The 26,482-nt window shown below is 40.8% G+C and overlaps 2 protein-coding genes across 2 annotated transcripts; both read right to left on the bottom strand.

Moving 5' to 3' along the window:
• Positions 1-5,470: 5,470 nt before the first annotated feature.
• LOC148372697 (E3 ubiquitin-protein ligase NHLRC1-like) lies at positions 5,471-6,889 on the bottom strand. Its single transcript, XM_088328086.1, has one exon. It carries the CDS (start codon positions 6,742-6,744, stop codon positions 5,602-5,604), a length of 1,143 nt encoding a protein of 380 aa, XP_088184212.1. The 5' UTR covers positions 6,745-6,889; the 3' UTR covers positions 5,471-5,601.
• Positions 6,890-9,721: 2,832 nt separating this feature from the next.
• Positions 9,722-26,275, bottom strand: ptdss1a (phosphatidylserine synthase 1a). The gene is made up of 13 exons (XM_088327283.1): positions 25,836-26,275; positions 22,563-22,654; positions 22,378-22,422; positions 22,171-22,295; positions 21,850-22,008; positions 21,627-21,778; positions 19,751-19,892; positions 17,254-17,366; positions 17,116-17,181; positions 16,829-16,928; positions 16,201-16,269; positions 15,734-15,821; positions 9,722-12,104 (listed from the first exon to the last, which is right to left on the bottom strand). The coding sequence occupies exons 1-13, from the start codon at positions 26,018-26,020 to the stop codon at positions 12,025-12,027; spliced, it is 1,416 nt and encodes a 471-aa protein (XP_088183409.1). The 5' UTR covers positions 26,021-26,275; the 3' UTR covers positions 9,722-12,024.
• Between the last annotated feature and the right edge of the window lie 207 nt (positions 26,276-26,482).

Here is a 26,482-nt window from a genome sequence, read left to right as displayed (position 1 = left end):
TACTAGAACGGTTGGAAAAATGGATTGGTCTCTCAGGAGCCGTCCTCTCGTGGTTCAAATCTTACCTCTCAGATAGGACGCACTGTGTTAAATATGGTGAAACGACATCTGAGCCCTTTAATGTTACCTGCGGTGTTCCGCAGGGTTCAGTGCTCGGCCCCCTACTTTTCAACATTTACATGCTTCCATTAGGTGATATTATTCGCAAGTACAATATCAGCTTCCACTGCTACGCAGACGACACTCAACTATATCTTCCGTTGGAGGAATCTTCCACACTAAACTGTGGAAATTTGGAGGCCTGTCTCACTGAGATAAAAGAGTGGATGTCACTCAATTTCTTGCGTCTTAACTCTGAAAAGACCGAAATGTTAGTCATTGGTCCTTCTAAATGCCGGGACTTATTCGCAAAAACTGCTGTGAACATTGACAAATGTCACATCACACAGAGTGACTCAGTTAAAAATTTAGGTGTCATATTTGACCCTGATCTATCCTTTGAGATGCATGTAAAGCAAATTACTAGAACTGCCTTCTTCCATCTTCGCAACATTGCTAAAATCCGTTCAATACTGTCTCAGTCTGATGCGGAAACAATAATTCATGCATTTGTTACCTCCCGTCTCGATTACTGCAATGCACTACTCTCCGGTCTCCCGAAGTCCAGAATCAAGTCTCTTCAGCTAGTACAAAATGCCGCAGCGAGGCTTTTAACTAGGACAAAAAAGTACGATCACATAACACCGATTATGGCTAACCTGCATTGGCTCCCAGTTAGTCAAAGATGTGACTTCAAAGTTCTCTTAGTATTGTACAAAATCATACATGGACTTGCTCCCTCTTATCTTTCAGATCTGATCTGCCACTATGTCCCGGTCCGAAGCCTACGATCTGAGAGTGCTGGTCTTCTGATGATCCCGAGAGCAAAGAAGTCTTCGGCTGGTTCGAGAGCGTTCTCCATCCGGGCACCGGTGCTGTGGAATGCTCTTCCCCCTGAGATTCGATCTGCAACCTCAGTGGAAATGTTTAAATCTAAACTTAAAACTCACTTCTACTCCATTGCATACGAATAACCTACTCCTCTTGTCGGTTGAAAATAGTTTGTGTAATATAGTGTAACAATCTGTGAAGCCCTTTGAGACTCTTCGTGATTTAGGGCTATACAAATAAAAATGACTTGACTTGACTTGACTTCCTGTCTGATATCTGACTCCAGTCTCCAATATCGGGTATCGCTCCCGTCTATCTCGTCCTGTTTGATATCTGGCTCCAGTCTCCAGTATCGGGTATCGCTCCCGTCTATCTCGTCCTGTTTGATATCTGGCTCCAGTCTCCAGTAACGGGTATCGATCCCATCTTTCTCGTCCTGTTTGGTATCTGACTCCAGTCACCAGTGTCTGGTATCGATCCCTTCTGTCTCGTCTCGTCTGATATCTTGCTACAGTCTCCGCTATCCGCTAACGATTCCGCCTTTCTCATCGTGTCCAATACCTTGCGCCAGTCTCCAGTATTGATCCCGTCTGTCTCATCCTGTCTAGTATCTGACTCCAATCTCCAGTATCTGGTTTCGATCCAGTCTGGCTCGTCCTGTCCGGTATCGACCCCGTCTGTCCGTTATCTGCCCGTGTACCTGGTATCGATCTCGTCAGCCTCTGGCTTCCTGTCTTCCCACGCCGGACTTCTGTCTTTCTTCTTCCGCCCAGTGATCACCGAATCACTGGCGTTTGTGTTCACGCGCATGACTGCCCCATTCCCATAAAATAAAGCTTGTGTGAAAACGTTACGCATCTGGGTCTTCCTCCTGTTAGGGTTCTGACAGATACTACTTAAAAGATTATTAGATTACTCAAAGTTTCGAAAATATTTTTCCCCAAAGAATTAGGATCTGGTATGGACAGGGATGGGCACCGCCAGGCTGTATCTGTTTAAGACACACCACAGACACTTTACAAAGATGCAAAATAAACTACATACTTCTCCTGGTTCTTATTTAACCACTAGGTGTTGCTGTACGGTTTAATGCAGCCAAAAGCGAGTGCTAAAAAGCAAAAGGAAGAATACAAACGACAAAAATTTAAAGTGACCATAAATAACCATTTTATTATTTCTTTGTGCAGCGTCTTGAGAAAGGTTTTTTGTTTTTGGGTACCCGTAGCAGCATGATGGTTGGTAATTATGTCAGATCCCTCAAGGTGAGGCTAATGTTATGTAAAATAAATGCAATTTTTCAGCCATTGAGTATTGGAAAAAAAAAAACAAAACACAAGTTTACATAATTCATGTATTTTTGCTCATTTTTCAAATCAAATGTTTTTTTACCTCTAAGAAGCACTAAAAATACACACTGTCCCTTTAAAGGTAAAGGGTGTAATATGTTAGTGACCCAGAAACATTGAACGATTCTCAAGCAAGGCGTACTGTAATCCCTCATTTATGATGATTAATGGGGACCAGAACCCTCTGCAATATGCGAAAATCCACGATGTGTAGCTCCCCATTTTAACGAGCCCTCTGCCGGAGGAATAATCAACCGTGAATAATGGGTCGCGGCCACACAGGTGCTGTTCATAAAAGAACGGGAAAAAAGAGCAACCAGGCATGGCATATATTCACTCACAAGGCTGCTTTAGCAATAGTCCAATGGGAGTAATGGAGCGCAATCAAAACAGTGCAGTTCATTTTAGATGGGGCACATTAGCCCACTCCAGCGACCTGAACCCAAATAACAAACTCTTGCTTTAAATGCTACCAAAGTGTGTTGCAGTGAGGTGGCAGAGTTGCCTATGATGTTATGAGGACATCTAAATATTGCAAATTGTTGCATAGTGGATTTACACTTATTATTATTGCTATCATCAGTGATGTTACATGGGGTCACAGAGTGTTTGAGGTCTTTCAAACATCATACATTCTCACCCAGGTGACCCAACTGGGATTGATCAGACCCAAACCTGTGTCCAGGTAGTCCGACCTTACCCTCGGTGTACTTCTCCTCAACCAGAGCCACCTTGAGGCATCTTCTGCTGCCTCTGTGACCTCCTTAATGGTTCTTACCCTGCTGGCCCCTGCGATGTTCAAGATGTTGTAAGCCCTGCAGAGAGACTGGCCAGCAAACCCTGGGCATCCCACCTCGATAGGCTCACATTGTGCTTTCCACCTTTTGCTTCAGCACTCCTCCGCTAACTCAGCATATGTTGTCCTCTTCCTCTCATTGGCCTCCATCCACTATTTGCAACGCTTGTCCTCAGTAGGGTTGCGAGGTTGCTTGAGTCTATCTCAGCTATCTTCGGGCCGTGGGCAGGGGCACACCCTGAACTGGTTGCCAGCCAGTCACAAGGCACACAAAGACAGGACAGACAATCAAACAGAGGGACAATATGGTCTGGTCAATTAACCTGACACGCATGTTTTTGGCATGTGGGAGAAATCTCTCACAAGCACGGGGAGAACATGCAAACTACTCCATACAGGGAGACTGCAGTAGCTGGACTTGAACCCTGAAACTCTGCACCGTGGCGCTGCGTGCTAACCACCCAACCGCCGTGCTGCCTTCAATTATCATCACTTATGTTATTCTTGTTATGAATGGAATCATTGTTATTGTTATCATTATCTCAGAAAAAGTATAAACATGTTTAATGCCGAACTTGGTCCAGAGTAAAAATATTTTCAGACTTTAAACCGATCCATGGTACAGAAAAAGGTTGGGGACCACTGCTTAAGTGAGTGTTTAAAATGTGCTCAAACTACTAGCCAAAAGGGGTCTAAAAACTGAAAAATTAGAAACTCTCCCTTGAACAGAAAGCACCAGAACCGTGTAACCCTCAAAATAATACCAAATTTCCTACTGGGGGGGAATTGTAAGTGTTTTATGAATTTTTATTGTAATGTGAAAGTGGAAAATTTGTCCTTTAAAGTGTGTGTACATTTTGTAAAACAAAAAAAAAGATTGATAGACATGAAAAACATGTAACGGACTGCTTTGCACAGGGGAATAAAAATTCTGCTTTGAATCTTGCTAAAGATTATTGGTTCAATGCTCAAACTTAAAATGCATGGGGGACAAAATCACCAGACACCATCTATCCATCCATTATCTGCACCACTTATCCTCAGTAGGGTCACGGGGGTGCTGGAGCCCATCCCAGCTATCTTTGGGCAGTGGGCAGGGGACACCCTGAACCGGTTGCCAGCCAGTCGCAGGGGACACAGAGACAGACAACTCATTCCTAGGGACAATTTGGGCCGGCCAATTAACCTGACATGCATGTTTTTGGAAAGTATGAGGAAACCGGAGTGCCCGGAGGAAACCCACGCAAGCACGTGGAGAACATGCAAACTTCACACAGGAAAGTTCCATCTCAAGACCTCAGAACTGTGCCACACACGTGCTAACCACTGCGCCACCGTGCTGCCCTATCGCCAGACACATAATTTACATAATCAAAACAGAGTTGAGAACAGGAGAAGCATGAAAAACAATGGAAATTTCAATTTTGAACAAATTAGTGTTCGACCTTGGTTGATAGTTTTATGATATTGTGAATATTCTGTTCCATTGACATATAATACTCTGTCCAAAGAACAAAGCTCTATTTACTGAGGGTTGGCCAAATTCTTCTTATGCTTGCACTTTAGCATTTTCATTATCTCTTCCCGACTTAACCAGACATTAAATATCGATAGTGAAACTTTGCAGTACGAATATACTCAGGTACGTAATCGCTATCTACCTGTCCGTTTGTCCATGCACCCCCATCTTATCCCCTACACAATTAATACCAACCAAACTACCTTGCTTATTCGTGAGAGAATACCAAGATATAGTTTAACTCACATGTGTCAAACAGGCGGCCCGCGGGCCAGATCAGGCCCACCAATGGTTTAAATCTGGCCCGCAAGACAACAGTGAGAGAAGCGCAAGAGGAAAATGAGCAGTAGTTTTAAATATTTCCACCGGATGTCACCCAAGCCAGGTAGCACTTGCAAAAAAACGTGGTAGTATTCATCCATTTCTCTCTGACTTTTTTTTTTAAATTTTTTCTCCCTATTTTTCTTTCTCCTGTTCACTCTCTTTCTCTCCTTTTCTCTATTTCTCTCTCACTCTCTCTTTTTCTCTGTCTTGCTCTCTTTCTATTTCTTCTCTCTAATTTACACTTTAATTCTCTTTCTTTCTATTTTTTTCTTTCTTTCTCTCCCTCTTTCTTTCCCTTTTTCGACCTCTCTCTCTCTCTCTCTCTCTCACTTTGTCTCTTGCTGACTCTTTTTCTTTCTGTCGTTTCACTTCTCTTATTCTTTCTATATTAATTTCCCCCTTCTTCTCCATTCATATCTTTATTCTGCTCTCTCTTTTTCTCTTACTGTTACTCAGTCTCCCTTGTTCTCCCTATCTGTTTATCGCTCTCTCTTTCCCTCCCTCTCTTTCTCTGTCTTTTTCTCCCTCTCTCTTAAACCTACTAGTGCGAATTCAGTCCAACTCCTTTAACATCGTCTTGAATAAGACGGTTTTCCCACTCTTTTGAACCAAATTAAGACATCTTATGGTCTGAATCTTGTCTTTTTAACATGTTTTTTAATAAAATTTTGGGCAAAGTTCAGTTGTCAAGCGTAGATCTTGACCGCATGGTCCCCACCGTCCACAAAAACAAGACTGTTATTAAATGCCACCAGTCCAACAGGTCTAATGAGCTTCTCTGCTACAAGAGGTGTGAGGACAACGCCTCTTAGCACATTTCCGAAAGTCCAAATCATCCCTCGGAGGGAGTCGACCACGAGCAGGTGTCCCTTTCTGTCGAACGTCACCGTCGACATATTTATTCTCACTGCGGCCTTCACACTCAGACTCAAATTATCCGTCTGATAGACGATGTGAAAATCTGGTGTGAACACCGTTAACCTGGAGTAACTTTGGGTCTTCGCCTGGACGTGCTCCATCACTGCCGTGTGCCCCGTCGTCCTGCAGCAGGCAACGGATTTCGGATTCTCCAGATGCGTGGCAACCGTTTTCTCCTCCTTCACGACACCGTGTTTGTAGTCCACCTTAATACGGGACAGCGTCCCCGCTTGGACGTCCGACACCAGGACACGACCGCTGGCGTCCGTGTCAACCCCCCACGGCATGGAGAACCCGGACCTGACCGTGGTCACGTGGTTCCCCCTGGATGTGAACACCTTGACGGCTTTATCCCCAGCGTCGGTCACCACCACGTGACCACAAGGGGTAAGAGACAAGTCCACTGGAAAACAAACCTCCTCGTCGGCATGTCCCCTTCTGCCAAAAGTGTGGAGCGTCCTCCCTTGAAGAGTAAACACCACCACTCTTTTCTCGCCATCATGCACCACAAACACCGTCCCTGAGGGTTGCATCACCGCCAGTCCGGTTGGGTTGATGAGCGTCCCCCACCCACCGAAAGTCAAACACAAGCGTGTGGTTTTACCGCCGATGCCCGAGGCTTCTTCTTCATCTTGTTCAGGACCAGGTAGGAGTAGTTCATGCAGGTCCAAAAGAGGCTGGCAGGGGGAGGTAGCTTCCACAAGGCACAGCTGCCTGCAGAACGGGCACTCCAGTTTCCTCAAGGGAGACCGGGACAAAGCCCCCACGCATTCCTCACACAAGACGTGACCGCACGACAGGTTCTGAGGCCTGCGCCGGGGGCTGACCTTTTCGAAGCAGACTTTACATTCCAGCAAGTTAACCCGGATGTCTCGCAAAGTGTCCTTTGGTTTGGGAAGGCTGTGTTCCATGGTTGCAGATGGGTTCCTGTCCTGAGCGTTCGTTCGAGGTGCTGAACAGACAAAATGAATGGAATATTTGAGGATCAAAGGGAGATGGAAGCTAACTGCAGAAGAAAACTAAAATTCGGCTGCAGAATGTGTGCAGTAGGCCGGAGTCACGTGATGTTTGGCGACAGATTCGAATTCTCTGCTGCTCTCTTGTGGAAGTAGAGTTTACCACATGTTGGTGGAGAGTTTAAAATAGTTTCAAGCAGGGGTGTCAAACTCATTTTAACTCGGGGGCCACACGATGGAACAAACATTCTGTCGGGGGCCAGACTAGTAGATTAAAGAGAAAGAAAAGGAGAGATAAAGAAATAAGAGAAAGAGGGAGGGAAAGTGAGAGAGGGCAGGACAAAGAAAAGAGAGAGAGTGAGAGAGCGTGAGAAACAAAAGAGAAACAAAAAGTCGTGAGAGGGGAAAAGAAAGGGAGAGGAAGAAAGAAATCTAAAGAGAAATAGAAAGACAGAAGGAGAGAAAAGAGAAAAGAAAGAGTGAAGGCTAGGAAGAGAGAAAAGGAAAATGGGAAGTTAGAGCAAGAGGTTAAAAGACACAGAGAGAAAGAGACAAAGAGAAACAAAGGAAGAGAAAAAGAGAGACACAGAGTTAAAGACAGAGTGGGAGAAAAGGGGTGGAAAAGAAAGAGAGAGATAAATACAAGTACAGGGTCTTTGTGAGAGGGATATGGCTTTGGCAACATTAAGTTGACATATTTCAACCTGCAGCTTGTTTTTCTCTTGTGCTTCTCTGAGTGTTGTCTCACAGGAAAAATTCAATCGCTTAGCGGGCCTAACCTGGCCCGCGGGCCGCCTGTTTAACACCAGTGGTTTAAAGGGAGTAAGTGGACTGTTTTATATAGCGCTTTTCAAGTCACTGAAGACCTCCCAAAGCGCTTTACAATGTGCTTCACACTTACCCATTCTCACACACTTTCAAACACCGATAGGGAGTAAGCCATACACGGCACGCTAAAAGCCATGTTGATTAAAAGAGAATGTAACTTCCCCAGGAGTGAATAGCTGTAATCAAAATCTTAATTTATGAAGACATTTGTTTTCTTTGGCCGGGATTTATTTGCGTACAGGGAACACATTTCTGCACAGTGCAACAGTAGTATCACTCTGTGGCTGCCACTGTAAAAGCCAAAAGAAATTTGCTCTGTTGCAAAACAAAGACAAGACCTACCTGTTTATCAGTGGCATTAGGGTTCAGTGTCTTGCCCAGTATACTTGGAGTCAACTTGGAGCCAGGACTCAAACCAGCGTCACTTCAGTCCCAAGATGATCGCTCTACCTCCTGAACCAATGCATTGGGCATTTTAAACGCGTATATTTTGCTAAAAGAGAGCTTTGACAAGCAGAGGAGAAATTCTTAGGTAGAGGGGATTTAAGTAATGGGTTCAAAGTAGCCTAAAGTAGCAGAGTAAGAGTTTCTTCTTCACAAATCTACTCGAGTAAAAGTAAAAAGTATAGTGATTTAAAAATGTATCAAAACTTACTCAAGTAAATGTAACAGAGTAGATGTAAGTCGTTAGTACCCACCTCTGGCTGGTCTTACATCACAATAATATCGATTAAACATCAAGTGACTTTTGTCCTCATGCCCATGATTGAAAAAACCATCCCGTCTGTGTGTGTAATATTTTGTGCCTTCTAGTGATACAAATACTTTCATCCAGTTTAAAAAAAAAAAAACAAAACACACATTTATTTGAATACTGGGGAAGAAATACATGATACCAATTTTATATATATATATATATATATATATATATATATATATATATATATATTTTTTTTTTTTTTTTAAATTAAATCTGTTTTTCACTGTGGAATCCCTTCTTGGATCAGCGCCATGTTCTTTGGGCATTCTCCTGCCATATCCTGCTGTGTATCACTTGCCCTCGCTTGCTTCAGATAACACAGTGCCATCTAATGGTCAAAAATTACTAAATGGGGCTTTTAATAAAATATAGTTCCATAGTGCAGTGGTTAGCCTTTGTGAAATGTCCCTGGTCTAAGACTGGGTGAAAACATATGTTGGCCTGGAGCGAGGTGGGCGCCACCAGGCTGTACTCGCCCAAGACACACTGCAGGAAATGGTGCTCCTATAACCCAAATGGCTAAGGGATTCAATCAACAAACCAACCGTACATGAAAAGGGGAAATCCATCTTTTTAATTAATTGTATTCAGTCAACTCTCAAGCTGTATTTTCAAATATAGATTCGTTAGGAAAGGTTTAAAATTAAACTTAACAAAAGATTTTCTAAAAGCGATGCGTTGAATAAGTCCCCAGTAAATGAAACACAGGCAGCATGGTGGCGCAGTGGTTAGCGCATGTGCGGCAGAGTTCTGAGGTCATGAGATCGAACCTCCTGTGTGGAGTTTGCATGTTCTCTCCGTGCTTGCGTGGGTTTCCTCCGGGCATTTGGGCTGGCCATGGTCCAAAAGATTTTGTGTGTTTTTTTTTTTTTGCTATTCTTTCCTTTTTTATTTTCTTATTATTGTATGTGTCTTGTTGTCGGTCACCTCTCTTGAGGGATATGACCAAGCTAGATAGATAGTTTCTTGCAACATGGATACTCACCACACCACTCAGGAGATTCCAAATTTCAAATGAATCCACTTCCCAATCCCCCAAAACGTTGTCCTTCGCCACAAAGTCACATTTCTCTGCAAAGCAATCAGGACACAGCTCAACATGAGGAAGCTATTTTAGCTTCACGATGCGCAGTGAAATCGGATCTCGTCTCTCGCAAGCCAGTACTCGAGTCATCCAATTTTGTTCTCAGCAGGAAGAGGACACCTTTTAGAGGTCGGTCAAAGTCATTCGTGAGTTCCTTTTGCCTGTAAATTTCAGTTGGCATAAAAATGATTATTGGTACAAAATATACAGGCATAATTGATAGCTCCTATTTAGGTTAAAAGCAAAGAATGAGTCATAAATAACATGTAAAACATTTTAATGTGGTTCAATTTTTCACAGTGATACAGAACGACAAAAGTAATTTTCCATGTAAGTGTTTTGGCAAATTACATATACATCCAGAAAAAAATCATGTACCATTGACAGGCACCTTTTGCCCACCCGTTACTCCGTCTCATGAATTCAATTTGTCAGGATTTTGTTTTTATTATTAGAGGTATGTCATCACTGGAATATTCCGTCATTCTCCAAAAAAAAAAAAAAACGTTGCGTACAGGCCTCAAGATACAAATGCATTAAGTGTAAAAGCGCAATCTCCCGTAATGCCCGTGTGCAAAAGTTCTTAGAAAACTGCTTGGGAAAAACAGGCATTGCTACACAAACATTGAGACAAACGTGCTTGTACGCTTTGACAAAAAGGTAACACGTAAACATCAGTGAGCTCGACATGAAAACGTACAAACGCGGATAAGCAGATTTGGCAGATACGTTTTTTAATAATCTGACCGTTGTAATATTTCAGGCAGGTCGCATACTGCATGAGCTTTAACCGATGGCACAAAATCCAAAGAAATTAATGAGCAAACCTCGCAAATGAATCCTGTTCTGTTTATAGATAATTTAAGTATTGTTTGAACTATTTTTCCCCTCATTTTCTGAGGTTGACGTGGAGCTGCAAAAGATTAAGGCGGTCAAACTTTAGCCTACCTACAAAGTTTAACCTGCCTTAGCTCAAGTTAAACATTTCAAATTAAAGGCAAAGCAGATTTAGAGCAGAGTCAAAGCGTTAACACTGCAATAACATGTGAGTTAATTGCTCAACTATAACTGTTAACTTGAAGTTAAAGCTTTAAAGCTGCTGAGATTTCAGTCAAAGATTAAGTCATCTTAAAGCAGCTTTCAAGCTTCATAGTTTCTTTAACACCCAAGGTAAAGCCACTTTAAAGATGACTTAAAGCAGAGTTAAAGCTTTAACACAGCATTAGTATTTTTTTAACTATAAGCTTTAATTCCAAGTTAAAGCTTTAAGACAAGTTTAGCTTTCAAGCTTTGACGCTTCAGTTAAAGGTCAAGATGGAGTTAAAGCTTAACAGCTTTTCTAAGACCTAAAATGAAGTAATATATTTAATATATAAAACATGAAGTAATTGTAAAGTTGACCTAAGGAAGTGTCAAAACTTCAAAACTAAAGCACAAGCAGCTTGAAGGAGAGATAAAGCTTTATCACTGCAAATAAACTTGAGTTAATTGCTTAACTATAAGGTTCAACTTCAAGTTAAAGATTTAAAGTGGATTTGGGTTGAAGCAGCTTAAAATCTTTAACACCTGATTTAAAGCATAAGTTAAATTAGCCTTGAAGCTTTAACTCAGAACTAAACCTTGAAACCTTTAATTGAAAACAAAACAATGAAAAAACTGTAGTAAAAGGATAAAATGCATCACAAAATATGGAAAATGTTTTGAATAAGTCGAATGATTTACAAACAGAACAAAAATGCTTGACTTGAAAAGATAATGTTTCTTATTCTAAGACATATTGGTTTATCTGTTCTTACTGCAATTTTGGAGTGACGATGAAATAAAAAATGCGTAGCCTGAAAATTCTAACGAAAGAAACATGCAGACAGGCACAAAAGGTGAAGTTAAAAATGGCAAAGACTCTGAGAAAATTGCTGCCATCATGTAACATTGCAAGCATGCACGTATAACAAAATCATTCTGGTCAAAAATTTAAATATTTGCCCTTCGATACCATTACGGTAAGACATAAATAGCAGCCATTAATAAACAGGCTATCAACGAAGCTCAAGACACTCGAAAATCAACATACAGTTCTTCAAAAAAACAACTTTTGCAAAGTGCGTTAGCCGCATCTGCATTTGTTCCGGATCAAAAATGCTCCTGAGTGGAAGCCCCGCCCACATTGAGGTGATAATCACAGAGGTTACTAATGTACCTAGATAACATTAAAATGCCAAAAGGTAGGGTCTTATTATTATCATCAATAGTACAACATTTGGACATGGGAGGCTCAAAAGATTCTGATCACCTGGCGGCTTTAAATAGTGAAATGTTTGGAACGGGCGTAAAGAAACGAGTGCATCGTCTGTATATAATCAGCTACACGGAGCATGCAGTTAAATAAAGTTGGCAGTTATCGATTACCATCTCTTTCCACACACAAATGTGGAGTATTTACACATGCGCGCCCGCCTGTGAACAAGGTAAAAGAGCTTTTACGAGCAATTTGTGGGTGCGCCTCTCCAACGTGCGCCCTTGCAACTCTGTGTGTGTGTTTAGGAACAACTTGCTGCGATTCCTACTAGCTTTCCAGGCCATTAACAGAATTGTGCTTTCCTCTCAGCCTGAGGTTTGGGCAGTCGCCTCCTATTTCAGCCTCTCCTGTAACACAGAAAGTCAGCAGGAGTTGAAAAAGAGGAATCTTCAGTGCTAACAATTTAAGATGTGTTGAAATGCAATGTTCTAAGGTAGCAGCATCATTAAGAAGCTGAAATGGATGAATACATACTTCAGTCTTCTGTATCTTTTGGCAATAGTATAATTAAGCCTTGAGAAAGCTGATTTTCGATAAAATGTGTTTTATTTGGAAGCATTTGAAACAGTGGTGTCCAAAATTTGGCCAGGAAGCTTTTTGTGGCCTACCATTTACCATTCAGTTGCAATATAATGTGGAGTCAGGGGAGGCGGATGAGTCTATGTCTCATCTGGCATCATGGAAATATGAAATTCAAATTATATTAAATGATTACATTTATACAGTCTTAAAGTCTGTTCTCATTTGACTTCACCATGAGATTTTCTTTTTGAAAATCGCTACGTTTTCACACTATATTGTAAATATTATTAGTATAATTATTGCAGTCTTCAGACTGTAAGTCGCAGTTTTGTTCATAGTTTGGCTGGGGGTGCGACTTATACTCCGGTGTGCCTTGTATGTGAAATTATTAACTCATTATTATATCATTGATTTTTTGGTATTACCTGTACTGTATGAATGAATATCGCTTCACATGTTATTTTCACACTTAACCGCAAGAGGACGCTCTATGCCTGTGTGAATAATTTCAACCTTGCTCTGTTGTGATCGGGACGTTTTTTTCAAAGCGGAAAGAGGAAGTGAAGAGCTTATCCAATCAAATCCAATTTATATGTAAAGCACTTTTTAGGCAGACAATTGCCACTTAATGTCCTGTATACAATCATTCAGCCTATAATAGGACAATAAAATCACCTCCTTAATCCTCACAGCACAACCTGAAAAACCTAGTACAAATTATGTCATTCCTCCAGTTGGGGGAGTTGTTTACCGGTAAAAAAAAAAAAGGCAGAGGATGAATATTTCATTGGATTTAGTTATTTGGAGTGAACTGATAGTTTGGCAAGCACGATATTTATGCTAGAGTACTGAAATTAAAAGGCATTTCACTCATGCAACGTTCGCATACGGTACAAACTTACTAAGATTGTTCCCTTTTATTTCAAATTTCCCTTCAAGATGACATGTTTGGTTTGGGTGATGGATTTTATTAAAAACATTCCCCCCAAAAATGCGACTTATATTTCGAGTGCAACTTATACACGATTTTTCTTTCTTTATTTTGCATTTTTGGCTCGTGCAATTTATAGACCGGAAAGACTAAGTCAGGAAATTACGGTACCATTTGACATTTGACTTTGCTGAGCGTCTGCTGGTATAGAGTGAGGCACGCAATTTCCTTGCCTCATGGCAGAGGGCGATAGTGAGACCAGAGACGCTGATTTGGCTCCTTACCTCAAACTCAAGCAATAGAATTAGAGATGGTATTAGCAGACTAATGGAAACTATAGTCATCCAGTCAATATTTTTATCGTTGTATTTTTTTTTCATAATGGAAGATTTCTTATCTATAGAGTGCTTCGAGGTCCTAAGATTACCCACAATGCATTGCTGGCGGGCATTTTGGAAGTCAACAAAGCTTTTCACTTCATTGTTATTGTTCAGCAAACCAGTTAGATTCTACATTGTAATGCCGAATACGTGCGTTATTTTTGGCTGTTGTAGCCGAGGGGAAAAGGGTGGGAAGGGCTTCTTTAGACTTCCGAAGTGTGTTTACGATCAGGGGTTTGAAGCTCAGGAGAAAAGTGAACGGTGAAGACGAATGTTGCTGGCAGCTATCAACCGGTCGAATTTGCCAAAGTTTGACTGTGTTCGTGTTTGTTCTGACCACTTTCTGGCTGGTAAGTTGAATTATTTATGATGTAGAAATAAATTTTATAAAGGTTATGGGACATGTGTACTTCATGACAACAGCTCGACGACCCCAAACTACTTTTATAACATATATGTGAGGTAGGACATTTAACAAACCGAACAAAACTCCGTTTCTCATTCGTACACTATTTTGGTGGAGAAATTCAACGCGGTTTCAAGGAAAGAGAGTCTCCTTTCCTCAGTCAACTCGCGTCAATAGAGGATTTAAAGCCCCCGAAAGCTAAGCTAACTTAGCCACCGGTGCGCCGTTCGGAGAAGCGTTGCCTTTCCCGGGTTGTTCTCTGTCGTAGGCTTCCATACTTTTGTAATTTTGAAAATCCTTAAGTTCAAAAAAGGGACTTGGGCTGAAAATAAGATAGTTAACAAGTTCGATGTAAGTCACACACGGCAACAAATCGGGATCAGACTTCCAGTCCTTGTTTTTAATTTTGTAGTGATCCAATTTTCCAATAAAATGCAACTTCGCAGCGTACCACTCGCGTGCTTGCTTGTCTAAACTCTCCACGTAGTTTTCCATAGTGTTGATGAAAAAATACGTACACAAAAGAAGCTAGTTGAGTAAATAAATAGACAAACTGAGTAAATATTTGCTCCTCTCGCTATCACCGCTTGTAATCTACTGACTTCCGAAATGGCGGCACAAAGCCGTGTTACTATTTTTAGCACAAAGCTCGGAGCCCTCTATTGATGCTTTTATTCAAAAGAAGCAGCACATAGACTTCATGAAAAAATACAATGGTTTTTTTTTTCTATGATTAAGTTTTTTAATCGCTCTCTTGCTCTGCCAATCAGATGATGAATAAGATTTAGGTTAATTTATTTGTAAGACTGACTGTGCATCTCCAGACAAAAACATGTGTCAAAGGTACAAAACAAAATAACAAAATCACTTCATCTACTAATAGCCTACTTTACTTTTATACAATGTGGAACTTTTAAAATATGTAAGTTAACTGTTTAAATATGAAACAATGTTTAAAGCAATGACGTGAATAAGTGCAATACATATTTATAAAAAACATGGCGTGTCAGGATCAAAGAAATGTTTCACGAGTTTTTGTTCTGAATGTTGGATTTAGGTTAAGCTGTTGTTCTGTGCTGAGGCTTATATATTCTTTCAACCAACATCTAAAAAAACCCTCAAAACAAACTTATTTCCTTCATAGATATCAATGTTTTATACTGTCAAAGCCGTATTAAACTGCTTGAATTGACTCATTTTGGTTGGGTTGGAAAAAATGGTGAACAAAAACCCGAGTGCATATTTTGATTTTGTGTTATGTGTCCCTTTGTGTCAAATGTTTTTTTTTTTGTTCAAATGTGTTTGTGTTGTAGAACTGTAACAAATCTTCCGTGCTAAAGAATTACCATACTGTGGAAACGAGAATCAGCTGTTCAGAAAAAAAAACAGACCTAATTGCAATGATTTGAAAGAGCATTCCACAGCAGAGCACCAAAGCTCTGGCTAATCGGAAAACAGTCATGATGTTGTGTGATTTAGTTCAACTACAAACATCAGTACAGTGGGAATACCAAAGTTTTGCTTTGGTTGTTAAAGACTCTTGGTAAGCGATTTCTTTTTAAAGTTAGTGTTACAACATGGTTTTGAAATATTTCAATATTTCTACGGTAACTTCTATATTGGACATACACAAATCAAGTTATGTAATTTCAAGGGCTGGATTTATTCAAGGGGGGGGAAGCGATATGCCAATTCCAAGCAATGAGCGGAGGTATCTTAACATGAAACTGAGTGTACCTGCAAGTTCTTCTGACAAATCATCAGCAGACTCTGGGTAATTTGCAGCAAATTCAGTGTAACTGCTGTCATCACATTCTGAGAAACTCTGTGGGAGGAGAAGCACACAACACACATTGTTTCAAGTAGCTAATTGCTACACTGGAACACTAGATACTTCTTTACTATACAGACAATGGAGGAAAAGGAATTGCTGCTAAACTTTATAGTCACCGTTGCTTACATATGAAGGGAGACTGGTATTTGTTTTGCATCTAATAAATTTGTATTTTGTAGGGCTGTGCGATCACTTTACCAGTGAATACTTACTTGACTTACCCTTGATTCATAACTACGCAGCAACACTTTCTTTTAATATCACTTTAAAGTGTGCACATTATTTGCAAAAATAAATTCTTATATTCGAACGGTTGTTTGATACGTCAGGATTTTAACACAATGACGCAAATGGGCCTGATCAGACGTACCTTTTCTTTTGGACCATAGTTTTCTGCATACGACACCATTCCAAACAAACACAGGAATGTAATGAAGGCCTAAAAGGGATCAATATAAAACAATTAATGAACAAGGAACAACATCTTTTTTATACTTCTCAATTTAATTTTTCCAGCACATTCAATGACCTTGACGGCTATAGACGTCAAAACGCAATTCTCCACTTAAGTCAGCTGGCAGTGAATGAGTCAATTGATATAGAGTTAGAATCCTTGATCGCCAGGTCACTGAGAATGCTCGAAATTCGGACAATAAGGACGCTCACTTGTCAGGAGCGTGCCCTCAGATTAGAGGTAAGATCTGGGGCCCGATCCCAGCCCAATTGGGGTCGGGTTGGGTTCTGGCTTCAAATGTCAACCATTAAGTCGGGCTGGTTGGGCTTCTCTCTGGAGTACGCACGGCCGGAATAAAGGTTTGTGTTTACTTCGGCGGCAAATTGATGCTTGGGTTTATTTCGGGCTCGTTTATCAAATCAAGTTATTGCATCTGGTTTGGGCAGGTTTTACACATGCAACTCGGGCCAGGTCGGGCTGATTTCTTAGGCCAGATATTACCTCTACCTCAGATACAATGGATTTCCAAGCAAGCAGATCTTACCAAACAGAGCAGCCAGAGGATTACATAGAGGATCTGAGTTTTGGAGAACAGGTCCTGTCCGAATTTGATACACGCAAGCGCCTCCAGGAAGGCAATGGCCCTGAGGTACACAGAGTCACACATTAGCAATTCAGTTCAGGCCTATAGTTTACAAATCTGACTTGATCCAAATGATCATGGTTAACACAACTTCAACTATTAGCCACAAAACACCCACAGCAGAAATCAACTTTTTTTTTATTTGTTGGGATATATAAAAGGACCATTGTGGCGGGATGCTTACTCACCCAAACACCCAACATTGAGTGCCGACTCTCTTACACTGTGTGTCTGTGAGGTACGCATAATACTGCCTGAAGCAAGAAAACACAACACGTCAGAGGATATAAAACCGATGCATTAGGGAATGAACGCAAAATCTGCACCTGACTGTTGGTGCAGTGATGATGCCAACGAACAGGATCCGGCACCAGCTGAGGGCGTGGCTCGCAGGGAAAACAAATATGTGCTTGAGGAAAAACGTGTTTAACTCGGTCAGCTGGAACGCAGACAAAGAATTGTTATTACAACAATGAAAAACCATAAAGCTGTTGCAATTTTAATACAAACATTATAATTAATAAGAAGTTATCATTTACAATAAGGGATTACCAAGCCTACAGCAGTGCACCCTGACATGATATCACATGCCAAAGGAAATTCTCAACATCATTAATGTAGATTGTATCAGCTATTGTTTACTTACGCTTGTGACATACAGGTTATTGACAGGAACAATGAAGTCCTCTTCCACTAGAAGGTGCAGGCTGCCAATTTTACAGCTGATTACTTCATAGTTTGTATTGTACATTTGTACATTGGAAAAATATAACATTTTACTGGCGTCATGAGACTGAAAATAGCCTTGCCTTATATGTGTGGAAAACTAGAGTTGTCTGTGCTGAAAATTAGCAATGTTACTTTCTGCGCTAAAAACAATGTATCTTTGTCCAATTTTTAACCATATCATAAAGACTGGTAAAATGTAACTAATGCCACATGCCCCATTTTATTCAGCCCAATTAGCTGATATTGTCTTTTAAGCTCAACACTGGTCATTTTAATCTGTGTGGAAATCTTGCATCATCTTCTATCAAGATCATCTTTAAAACTAATGTCTTAGGTCTGGACAACTAGCCTCATCTTTCTACACCAAAAATGGGCCTAGTCTTTTTCATCGTTCCGTAAACCGAAAAATCTGATTCAGGTTATTTGTCCGGTCCAAGTTGTCTGTAGGTGTGAGTGAGTTTGCGGGTGCCCTGCAACTGGCTGCCAACCAGTTCAGAGTGTCCCCTGCCCGCTGCCGGAAGATACCTGGGATTGTATGAACTATCATATAACTGGATTCCCACGGGTTAAGGCTAGTTAAATTCAAGAATTTTAAATACTTTTTAAATGCCTTTTGAAATCAAATTTAACCAAGTTGACAAAACCACACAATTGAAACAAACACCAACATTTCTAGCACACAAAATATAGCAATGGTGAAAAACGTTTGTCGGACAACCACTTCTCATCAGATTTTCACGTTCTCAAGGTCCAAAATAATTGTCTCTGTCCAAAGTTGCTCTGTGTATAGTGGGTAGACCTAACCTGAGACATGTGTCTGCTCTGCAAGGCCCTACTGAAACCACATGACCTTTGTGATAGTTCCGTTATTTTGGCCACACGACGTTGCAACAAAAGAAAATCTGTGAATTATGAAAAAATACAACTGATAAATGTTACTAAATCTTGATAATGTGTTCATATTTTAGGTTTTTAAAAAATTGGATTCAAGACATGTAATGCCAATAAAGGCCTTATTTTTAAGAATAATAAATTTAATGCCTTTAAGAATTTAAGGATTCACGGGAACCCTAAAATAAACGTGCATTACTTTAAAAACAGCTGACATAATTTTAAGCCATCTGACTGCTACGGGTACCCAAAACAAAAAATCTTGCAAAAAGCTGGCCCCCCCAAAAAATGGTGCGGTTTGGTCACTTTGAGTCTCCATAGTTTGTATTCTTCCTTATACGTTACAGCACTCGTTTTCAGTTGCACTACACAATACGGCTGCAGCTTGACGTCTAATAATACACCCTGTCCCTTTAATCATTTATCCGCTCTGTTACCCAAGCCGGGCAAAAAAAAAGGAATGGTCTGGAAAACACAGTGAGAGTATATCTGAAATCCTACTCTCATGTATGATGATATTGTTTTGTTTTATTTCACATGGGACTGATAGCCTGCCTGATACTGTATATCATTATCAATTTGCACTTTGTGACAACGCCTAATAAAACCTATAAATAATGCCTAATCTGAAGATAAAGCTTCAATGAGCATAATATTCTCAAACAGAGAAGCATTTGTTGCATGACTTTTGTGCCGCTCCTCTCATTCCCACAGAAGCATAAAAAGAGCGGAGGCCTGCTGCAATGCTATTCTCTCATTTGGCCTGAGGCCCGTCTTCTTGAACCAGCTCAACTGTCCCCATGCTGAGCCGAGCGCAATCGCAGGCTCTCTGATCCATTCTTGAAGATTGGTTACTGATTACTGTGTAGAGCCCCTAGAGAGAAGCGAGCTGTGCGGCCAAGTGCATGATGATGATGATGTTGCAAAATAAAAGAGGACCAACTGTGTGTTACCATGGCAGACAAACGCTAAGGACAAGGAAGCTTGGGTGTGATTCAGGTCTACAGCAGTCAAAATCCTGCCCTTCTTAATTAATTACACCCCAGTAATCCTCTTTAAAGGATTAACTGTTAATGCGTCGACAGAAAGACACCCGAGCATTAAAAGGATCCGAGCTAAGTTTTAGATTTCGTTCGCAGAATAGCCCGCATTTAATCCGCCGAACACAGTGGATGATCCCTGACTGGAAGGGGTCTGACCTACCTGCCAGATGATCATGAAGAGATAGACACCCATCACCCGCTGCAGAGAAGATTTTGGATCCAACCAGCGGACGTAAGTCCAGCTCGCCGGCGTGAACTGTAAAACTGCGCGCTTGATCTTTCCGGTGGTCGTGTGGATGTCCCTATTGAGGGACAGAAAGTCTTAGGTCTTGTTTTGGATGGCTGGAATGACTGATCGAGGTCTTAACGCTTTTACTGTAGGGACAGTTAAATTGCATTTTGACATGGAGATACGGGTCAGCTAATGAGTCAAAAATAAAACATTTATTGTTGCCTTTAATGTGTGTGATAAAATTGGAAATGGGACATTTGGGTAGCAGTTAACTCATTGAACAAACAAAGCATAATGAGCACACAGCAAAAAAAATACAATCTTTCGACAATAGTAGAACATTTAGCTTATATCAAGTGTATTTTCTTAGTTCTGAGATATTTTAACTTGTTTTGCTGGTAACATTTAGAACTTGTTACACTTGGGAGATGATGCATAATTTTGCTCATGTATTTTATCTTACAACAAAATGTTTTTTAAGCAAAACTAACTAATACCTGTTATGCGTTCATTTTGTTTGTTTAAGGACAATCTTTCAGACTTTTTTTTTTCAACAATAGATAAAATACTTTAAAATGAGAACATATTTACAGACGCTCCCCTACTTACGACCATTTGACTTACGCAAAACAGTAAATACGGACATTTTCTTCGGGGTGTCGAAAAATATCTGGACATTGCTCAAAGTTAGATTTTGTACAGGACATTACTGTAGTGCTTCTTTCCGCCACTACCGACGTGTGGGGTTGTTTAGGTCAATCAGCACCTGGAAGTGAAAAAATCTGCTTCCTCTTCCTAATTCGTATGTAAACACCTCCTCCTTCACCTACTTGTAATCCCACCGCTGCCGCCAATGTAGCGTGTCGTTTTGTGTGGATAATGGATTGCTCCTTGTTCATGAAATACTCAGAAACACTTATGGTCTTTTTGTAAACACACCGAACTCTCTCCATAACTAAACTCTCGCGCTAGCCTACACTCTTGCACCAACAGTTGTGACAATCGTCGCCCTACTGACATCATTCATGCGCACCTCATATTCTGCGCCTACACTATCCCCAGCATGCTAAATACTCTGACATTTTTATTGTTTAATATCTCGTGCATCCATTCAATATGGTTGGTGTAAAGAGTAAAGAAGAGTCGAGCCGTTTCTTTTTAAATGAAAGTGGAATAAGAAAGCTTGATGCGGTTGGGAAAATTGTCGCAACGCTTTTTTTCTGCCACTTTTTACCACTGAGGAGGACCTCTTGAAGCGCATCTCCCAAAAGTAAGTTAAAACTTCCTTTTATTTATCTTTATAGAGCATATTATTTTATGAAATGTTCATTTTTTTAGTACAATACAGTACAGGTTACTTATACAAGCCTTGAACACACTTATATAAACCTTAAACATAGAAAATATAGCACCGAAGTAGCTTACAAACAAATTAAACTTACAAACGATTGTCCGGAACCTATTTCATTTGTGAGTCGGGCATTTTGTATAGTGCAATTCTTCAGAGCACACTGAAAAAATAAAATCTCACCCAAATGACAAGAACTGTTGCCCATTCTAAGTGTATACTTTTCTAGTTTTAAGATATTCTGATTAGTTTTTTTTCAAGCAAAGTAAGAAAATATATATTTTGAATAATTCTTTAAATGTTTTTGCTCATTTAAAGTAAAAAGCTTGGGAACAAAGTCACCGCTTATAATCCAGATTTTATGATACTCGAAATTAGCAGTGGTGAACAAACTTATTATTTTGTAGTGCAGGACAATAAAATTACAAATACATGAAAAAAAATAGCAGTACATACTTAATGCTGGCCCAGTGGTAAGTCCTCATCTCCAGAAAGTGGCACACAGTCATCCCAAGCCAGATGCCTCCACCATTACATAAAACTATGTCCAGAATCACCTGATCCCACCAACATTCGGCAAAGTTGGGCAGCAGATGCATGAAGAAGAGCTGGAGGAAACACAGGTGAGATTCATTCCCTCAGATGCAAAACCTGTGGAGGCGAGGACACCGTGCAGTACCTCAGTGAGCTCCCAGGTAATACTGATTGTCCAGCAGAGGCCGTAGCTTCGAATCAAAAGAGCCTTCATGCCCCAACCCCAGAAATGGCTGAACGCAAAGATATCAAAATGGCTGAGAATTCTCTCCCAGGTGATGACATGGCAGTTGACTGCATACTCCTACAAAAAAAAGGCACACGCATGCCCTCAGCAACTTCACGCAGATATGTGAGAACTCAAGCAGACCTTCCAACTAATCGTCCGACGTGGACCAAAATTATATTGATGAACAGTTTGAAAGAACTTTTGCATATTCGACTTCCACGGCCAAGTCATCCTTACCATTATGTCTGCCTCTCTCTTTGCATAGCGCAGGTTTGGATCAAGCCAGTACATTAATTGTTTAACCTGCTGCCAGTTCAGGAAGATGATGAAAACCAAGAAGAGGAAGTACAGTACACTCAGCCCTGAACAACAGGGAGAGATTTAGATAAAAGGAAGAGGGATTGGAGGAAAAAAAGAGGCTTTGATGCGCTCTATAATACTCACCGAAGACTATTCTCCATATTGCTGGATGAGGTCTGGTAAAAGGACCTGTAGAAAAAAAAGAAAATATAAATGTGTGCAAACAAGCAGTTGACCAAACCTTCGTTTCACAAATGTGACATAGTACACCAAAGGTAAGGTAACAACATGTAATTGAGGTCATTTAGTTGATTTACTGTGGATCTCACCATTGGGAAATGCCAAAACGCTGATGACCAGGAAAAAGGAAATCACCAGAATCAGACCAACCCAAACATTACCATCAGGATTTCCATCGTCCCTGTAAAGAACAAAAAAATGGATAAACCTCCAGTAAAAACTATAAACGTCAAACATCATTTTGGCATTGAGTATGGCTTAAGAGTTGCAGTAATGTAAATGGAACAAAACAAAACCACAAACACTAACAGCAATAATTTGATCAGTATTGTTGCACATTTTAAAAACAAAAAATCTCATGAACTTTTTCTGCTTTTAAACTATGGATGGCTGAATGCCAGTGCCAGGTTTTGGTGCTGATACTACCAGTTTTTACGATATCACTACTCCTGATAGTAGATTGCACCAGTATTGCCCGTCTTCAAATTAAAGAAACACACGAGTTGTTGGTAAATAAATGCAATATTAGGGAAAAAATGTTCTGCTGGGATTTAAAGCCATCTATTTAAAACGTTTTTTTTTTACAGAAAATATGTTTTTTTCTGATGTTATATTGGTATATATGATCAGTATCAATAACCTCCCATGATTTGGTTATTGGTCTGAGCAAATGTGGTATCCAACATCCTCAATTAATAAATATTATTGGGCTGCTTTCTATTTAACCATTGGGCAACCGTTACTATGGAGAGCGTTATTTGTGTGGGGCATCTTTATTGATGACTTACCCTGATTTGGTTGTTGGTCTGAATAAATGTGCACTCGACATCCCTAATCAATTAATATTATTGTGACTAAGTACTTAAATTGATGTGAGTCACTAAAACAAAGGATGGCCAATAGATAGTTTCTAATTATGTGAACAACATCCAGGCAACCCAAATAATTGCGGCCATGCTGGGTGTAAGTTTACCTCATAATTATTGTGATTGACATTCAAAATATAGCAATCATAGCTCTAGTTAGCTGACAATAAATGATCTGGGTTAAGTTACAACAAATATTCGATATTCAAATAAGCGCTAAAGAAAAGTGTTAAGTGTCGGGGTTAAGATTCAAACGAGGACTTGTTTTAATCGCTAAACGGTGCACGATTATCAACAAGGGGTATTAGCATTCCCAGTCATCTCGAGGGGTTGCATTGCGCCAATTTCGGAGTCCATCTCTGCCTTCGACTCACCGGATAAGGGTGCACTCTTTTCAGCCAAGCTTTCACGGACAACCGAGGCTTTCCACTGAGCTTATTTAGGCTGGGAAACATCACAATATTGTCAACTAGGATTTATGAGGCGCGCCCATTCTCACTGAAGGGTGCATTGCAAGTCAGGTTATTGCTCTGGCCTCCACTCACCAGGTAACATTGCCGAGAATTAAACAGTTAAAATTACAGAAAACAACGCCTCAGGCGTTGCTTTCAGTTGAAAAGCCACCAAAACTGATGTAAACCCATAACAACATCAAACAGTGTCTGGGGGAGCCATCCAATATGGCTGACACATTTTGTTTGGGGATGCTAGGGACGTCACGCTAAAACTAGCAATAAAAGTCGGTGGCGGGCCGTGCATTACACACTTAGGCTTTCAGTGATGGCCTTTAGTTATAACAAAAAGGCTCGATGAGTCAGCTCGTGGGAGTGAACGACAGGAGCTGAACCCCCCACCCATCAAGAGCCGGTTCCCTACAAGTCTTTTTTTTTTGCTTGTGATTGCTTGGGGATTCGGTGTTGACTATAAATATGTCAAGTATAAAAAAATATGAAAATTGTTCATCGACACCCATCGTTTGTCAAAGTATCTGGGTAGATATTTGAGCCTGGCCACAATTAATGGCTGAAATGAAATGATCTGCATTTATATAGCGCTTTTCAAGTCAATGACTTCCCAAAGCGCTTTACAATGGGCTTCACATTTCCCAATAGCGGCCTTGTATTGCAGCCATGTAAGACGCTAACCTGCTTATTGGGGGTATTAGGGGTTCAGTGTCTTACCCAAGGACACTTCGACATGTTACACAGACGAGCCGGGATTCGAACTGGGATCCCTTGATCCCAAGACGAGCGCTCTACCTCCTGAGCTACTGCCGCCCCAATGGGTTTATTTAGTTCTGAAATATGAAAGCACACATCTGGAAGCAGCAAAACGAAGCGGGAAACTACGAAAGGAAAGTAACGTGTAGTTCCACGGACAGACTGAGGAGATCCTTTCTTCCTCATTTTTTTCTTTAACTCCACCCGATGGAGTAAAAGTCCATATTAAACCCCACCCCCACATTTACATATTACCCTATTCTTATTAATGTGTGTAGCACTATTTAAATACTCTATATCAACACGTTGTATTGGGTCTTTCTGTATTCTATTTCTTTTATTTTATTGTTATTTTATTTTCAAGACAAGGATACTGGTGGAAGTGTGAATTTCCCTACGGGGAGGAATAAAGTATCTATCTAACAGGCAATTGAAATTTTTTATTGAGGATTATGGACAAATTACAATTGCATGGTGAGAGTGTGTGTGAAGCACATTGTAAAGTGCTTTGGGGGGGTCTTCAGTGACTTGAAAAGTGCTATGTAAATACCAGGGTTGGGTACGGTTACTCTAACTTGATTCTTTCAATTACTTTTAAATTACTCCAATACCAAACATGCTAATAACAGACAAAATAAACTAAATATGAATAAATTTGTGCAGGCTTGGGGAGTAACGGAATACATGGAACGGCAAAAATGATGTTGGCAAGATGTTTGGATTTATTTTCATTTTGTTTCTGTCACATTTTATGTTAGTTTTCCCGGAGATCAAAGCCAGGAGAGAAAGCTTACCACTTGTTGCGAGTCATCATTTTATTCATATTTAGTTTCCTTGGTCTTTTATTAGCATATTTGGTATTGGAGTAATCCAAAAGTGATTGAAAGTAATCAAGTTAAAGTAACCCTACCCAACCCTGGTAAATACAGACCAAGATCAAGACGTCGCACGATCCAGGTATTTTAAGGTCAACGGAGAAGGCCTTGCAGGGCCTGACTGCCCACCAGCGTTCAATCTCAAAATTCGCGATATTTCGGGGGGCGTTACAATGGGGGAGCACTGTCCGGTTGTAAGGACGCGAGTTTCTAATGAAGGACGAAATTGAATTTTTTTGAAGTAACATTGGCCGTATTCAAAGCTTGGGATGTAACACATTTCTGGAGTGAAACATATATCGTTAACTTAGCCTGAGAAATCACTGAAAGTAGCCGTTAACGCGGAGCATCTCGGTTAGCCCACCAGCTAGCTCCCCACAAGCTAACCTTCCCTGGCTTACCTCGCGAAGGCGAAGTACATCAGACATAGCACGGTGCATGTCAATAGCGTGATGGTGTGTGGCCGGTAGAAGAACTCTATTGTTATATCCTCAACCTGCTGTTCGTTTATCATCCGAAAATGCATTCGGTAGTTCACGTCATCCTTGCTGAGGGTATGCGAGCCTCGGCTGTACGCGGACGCCATAGCGGAGCCACGGCGGGCGAGCAGGCAGCCAGGCAGGAAGGCGAGGCGAGCCCCCCTTCGCACAAAGCACACCAGGGGCGGCTAGCCACTAGCCGGCCACACGTAGCTCAACGTAATGAGAGCAATATATTAACATTACTATTGTAACAGGAGGAGTGCGAATGTGACGTCTGAGGAAGAAAAGCAGAGATGTGAAAATGAAAACAGAGCGTCGCTGATGAGTTGTGATTGGCTTCAACACTGATGATCGTTCGCGAACGAAACGATAGCAAGAGACGACTCTTTGATGTGAACGACCAGAGGCGGCTCCCCATCGAAAAGGAGTAGGCGACGTTCCAATCACCCTCTCTTTCTATCTTCTGTCTTTTTCTCACCTTCATTCTCTTTCTCTCCGTCCCTTGCTCATTTCTTTCTCTCTTTCTTTCTCTCTTTCTTTCTTTCTTTCCCTTCCTCCCTTCTGTC

This window comes from Urocampus carinirostris, chromosome 2, assembly GCF_059441175.1.
Source record: "Urocampus carinirostris isolate Australia breed hairy pipefish chromosome 2, RoL_Ucar_1.0, whole genome shotgun sequence".
In the NCBI taxonomy this organism is placed as follows: Eukaryota; Metazoa; Chordata; class Actinopteri; order Syngnathiformes; family Syngnathidae; genus Urocampus; species Urocampus carinirostris.
This window is presented reverse-complemented; position numbering and strand designations above follow the sequence as displayed.

What these genes read in the sequence shown, in the direction of transcription:
- ptdss1a (XM_088327283.1), bottom strand. Translation starts at nt 26,020, where the DNA reads ATGGCGTCCGCGTACAGCCGAGGCTCGCATACCCTCAGCAAGGATGAC. An exon ending in TCTTCATGATCATCTGGCAG is followed by an intron (nt 17,367 to 19,750) that starts GTAGGTCAGACC and finishes TCTGCGTTCCAG; the next exon opens with CTGACCGAGTTAAACACGTT. An exon ending in ACTATGGTCCAAAAGAAAAG is followed by an intron (nt 15,822 to 16,200) that starts GTACGTCTGATC and finishes CTCCTCCCACAG; the next exon opens with AGTTTCTCAGAATGTGATGA.
- LOC148372697 (XM_088328086.1), bottom strand. Translation starts at nt 6,744, where the DNA reads ATGGAACACAGCCTTCCCAAACCAAAGGACACTTTGCGAGACATCCGG.